The sequence below is a fragment of the Nanorana parkeri genome, unplaced genomic scaffold (assembly GCF_000935625.1).
Source record: "Nanorana parkeri isolate BGI_ZX_2015 unplaced genomic scaffold, ASM93562v1 scaffold371, whole genome shotgun sequence".
NCBI classification, from domain to species: domain Eukaryota; kingdom Metazoa; phylum Chordata; class Amphibia; order Anura; family Dicroglossidae; genus Nanorana; species Nanorana parkeri.
This window is the reverse complement of record NW_017306639.1, coordinates 660,314-663,604: the sequence shown is the minus strand read 5'-3', so window position 1 is coordinate 663,604 and position 3,291 is coordinate 660,314. Positions and strand designations below refer to the sequence as shown.

Genomic DNA, 3,291 nt, shown 5'->3' with positions numbered 1-3,291 from the left:
ACATTGTACCAAGTGGCGTAACAATCACCATAGCAAACCAGGCGGCCGCTATGGGGCCCCGAGGCACAGGGGGGCCCGGCCAGGACATTCCCCTGATGCCGTGCGGGCCGCCTGGGTAGCTATGGCATCTCAGGCTGCTGCCTGTCACTGATGGCGGCTGTGAGGAGAAACACGCCGCTATTCACTTTGTCTTTGCAAAAGCCCCTCCCCCGCCCCCTTACCCCCATATGCTTACCTTGCCTGTGCACCCTCACCCAGCTGCCAATACTTTTAGGTATGGGGGAGAATGTGACCTGCTCCCCCTATGACACGGACAGTGCACTGTCACATGCCCAAGGGAGTGATGTCACCACTTCCTTGTATTGCCAACACTGGCTGCGATAGAGTTGCGTATGGGGTGGGGTCAGGGGGTCTCTTGCAGACACGGTCACATTGGGCTGTATGATCCCCCCTCCTCCTACTGCATCCTCCTTACAAAATGGATAAGAAGCTCCACGTGAAGAGCGGGATCTGCAGTGGCCGCAGCATGTTTGTATAACATATATATAACCTATAACAACATCTCTCCCACTCACCATAAATAGACGTCCAGGTTGTTTTAATGGACACATCTATGTCCTCCTCCACCACAAATTCAGTACTCCTGGGGTCAGGCACTGCCAGGGTGTCGCTTTCCTCATTGGGTGGACCTTCCATGATTGGAGTCGAAGACACGGTGGTAGCCATGAACGATAGCAGCAGCAGCAGTGACACTAGCAGAGTCCAGAGTGTTACCTGGTGGACAGAGAGGGACAGCGGTCAGCGCTCACTGACGCTACACTACCTACATGTCAAGTAAAAAAAAGACAGCGCTCAAAATAAAACACAAATATACACCCAGTGATCACACCCGGAACTAGAATTCTGTCTTTAGAGTGAGGGCACATTGCCCAGAACACAGTGTGCACAGGAAGTGGAAGGGGGAACTGACTTGCTTGTTTCTGGGGGGAACTTCCTCTCAGTTACACCCCTTTGATGAGTGTCCTCCATATAATTGCTGCTAATCCTCACATTCCATTCCACCCTCCCCTATCACACTCTTAATTCATTATATGTGCAACAAAAAATGGCACCCAACATGGGGCCTCTCAACATATGTGCAACATACAAAACATAACATATTGGCTGAAATGGATTTTGCCGTGAAGATACCGGCTCCACCCATGCTGAAATGTTGCCATGAAAATATATAAAGCATCAGAGAGTGCGCGGCTCTGACAACATATTCCACTCACATGACTTCCACTCACGCCCGCAGTCACTAGACTGCCGTATATCATTGAACAATCTGACATTTTAACCCCAAAATCCGCGTGGCACAATAGTGAGTTCTTATTATACAATGTTATTATTCTTATTATACAATGTTATTATTTATTATACAATGTTATTATTCTTATTATACAATGTTATTATTCTTATTATACAATGTTATTATTCTTATTATACAATGTTATTATTTATTATACAATGTTATTATTTATTATACAATGTTATTATTCTTATTATACAATGTTATTATTCTTATTATACAATGTTATTATTCTTATTATACAATGTTATACATTCCATTCCACCCTCCCCTATCACACTCTTAATTCATTATATGTGCAACAAAAAATGGCACCCAACATGGGGCCTCTCAACATATGTGCAACATACAAAACATAACATATTGGCTGAAATGGATTTTGCCGTGAAGATACCGGCTCCACCCATGCTGAAATGTTGCCATGAAAATATATAAAGCATCAGAGAGTGCGCGGCTCTGACAACATATTCCACTCACATGACTTCCACTCACGCCCGCAGTCACTAGACTGCCGTATATCATTGAACAATCTGACATTTTAACCCCAAAATCCGCGTGGCACAATAGTGAGTTCTTATTATACAATGTTATTATTCTTATTATACAATGTTATTATTCTTATTATACAATGTTAAATAAAAAATACTGGTTGTAATACAACTACTTCATATGAAGGAAATGTAAATTCAAATTTAAAAGAAAATATAAGCAACCATTATAGAAATCACATGGCTTTAGTGTCTTAAAAAAATCATGTGACCACCAATTCAGCACTGGGGTTGGCATTAGGGATAATATTAGGGCCAGTGTTAGGGCCAGTGTTAGTATTAGCAGTAGGGTTAGCATTAGAGGGTTAGGGTTAGGCCCAGAGTTAGAGTTAGTATTAGAGTTATTAGGGTTAGTATTAACAGTAGTGTTGGCATTAGGGTTAGTATTGGAGTAGCTTAGCATTACAGTTAGAGTTAGGGTTAGCATAAGGGCCAGGGTTAGGGTTGGCATTTGGGATAGTGTTAGGGTTATCATTAGGCCCGGTTCACACCTGGGCGTTTCGTAGCGCGTTCGAACGCTCTGCAAAACGCTCAAACACCGAAATCCCCATTATTTCCCATGGGTATGGTTCACACCCGGGCGTATTACAGGCCGTATGAGCGCGCTACAAAACGCCCTACGCCCAAAGAAGTACAGGAGCTTCTTTGGGGCGTTTTTGTCGCCCCAAACGCGTATATTCGATACGCCTAGGTGTGAACAGAGCCTTAGGGTTAGGGTTGGCATTTGGGATAGTGTTTGGGTTATCATTAGGGTTAGCATAAGGGCCAGTGTTAGGGTTGGCATTGGGGATAGTGTTAGGGTTAGGATCAGGGTCTGCTAGCATTAGGGCGAGTGTTAACGATAGAGTTTGCACTTTCACTTAGGGCCAGTGTTAGAATTAGGATTAGGGTTGGTTAGCACTACGGTTAGAGTTAGCATTAGCTGCTAACCCAGTTTGAAATAACACTGTAGAGTGCACAGGTCACTGGACAACACTGGATTCCTAGCAGGGTCGAAAGCAGTGGTGTCACAAAGGGAGTGCGGCCCGCACCCGGTCCACCATTGGAGGGGTGACACCAAAATGACTGACAGTCATTTTGGTGTCACCCCCTATGAAAAGTCGGGCATTTGGTCATGGACCGAGAGCCCAACAGTGTCAGGAGAGAGGAGGGGACCCGGCGGCATACCTCATCCCGCCGGGTGAACATCCCCTCCTCTCTCTGCCGGCGTCCATCACCAAGGGCTCACTCCTCCGCTCCAGGTGACACCCGGCCTCGGGACGCCCCTGGGCGAAAGGATTTTTTTTTTTGCACTTATCAAACATATATAACTAAACTCTATCAATGGGATATTCAAAAGACCAAAAGGGAGCAAATAGGAGAAGACCATTGTTGGGGATCACATGGCTTTTA

At 45.2% G+C, this 3,291-nt stretch overlaps 1 protein-coding gene across 1 annotated transcript in view; it reads right to left on the bottom strand.

Moving 5' to 3' along the window:
• LOC108789040 (glial cell line-derived neurotrophic factor-like) overlaps positions 1–3,291 on the bottom strand; it is a 39,378-nt gene that overhangs the window by 833 nt on the left and 35,254 nt on the right. Inside the window, exon 4 of the mRNA XM_018558964.1 lies at positions 576–774. Within this exon, the coding sequence (XP_018414466.1) occupies positions 576–774 (199 nt within the window). The remainder of the gene's footprint in view (positions 1–575; positions 775–3,291) is intronic.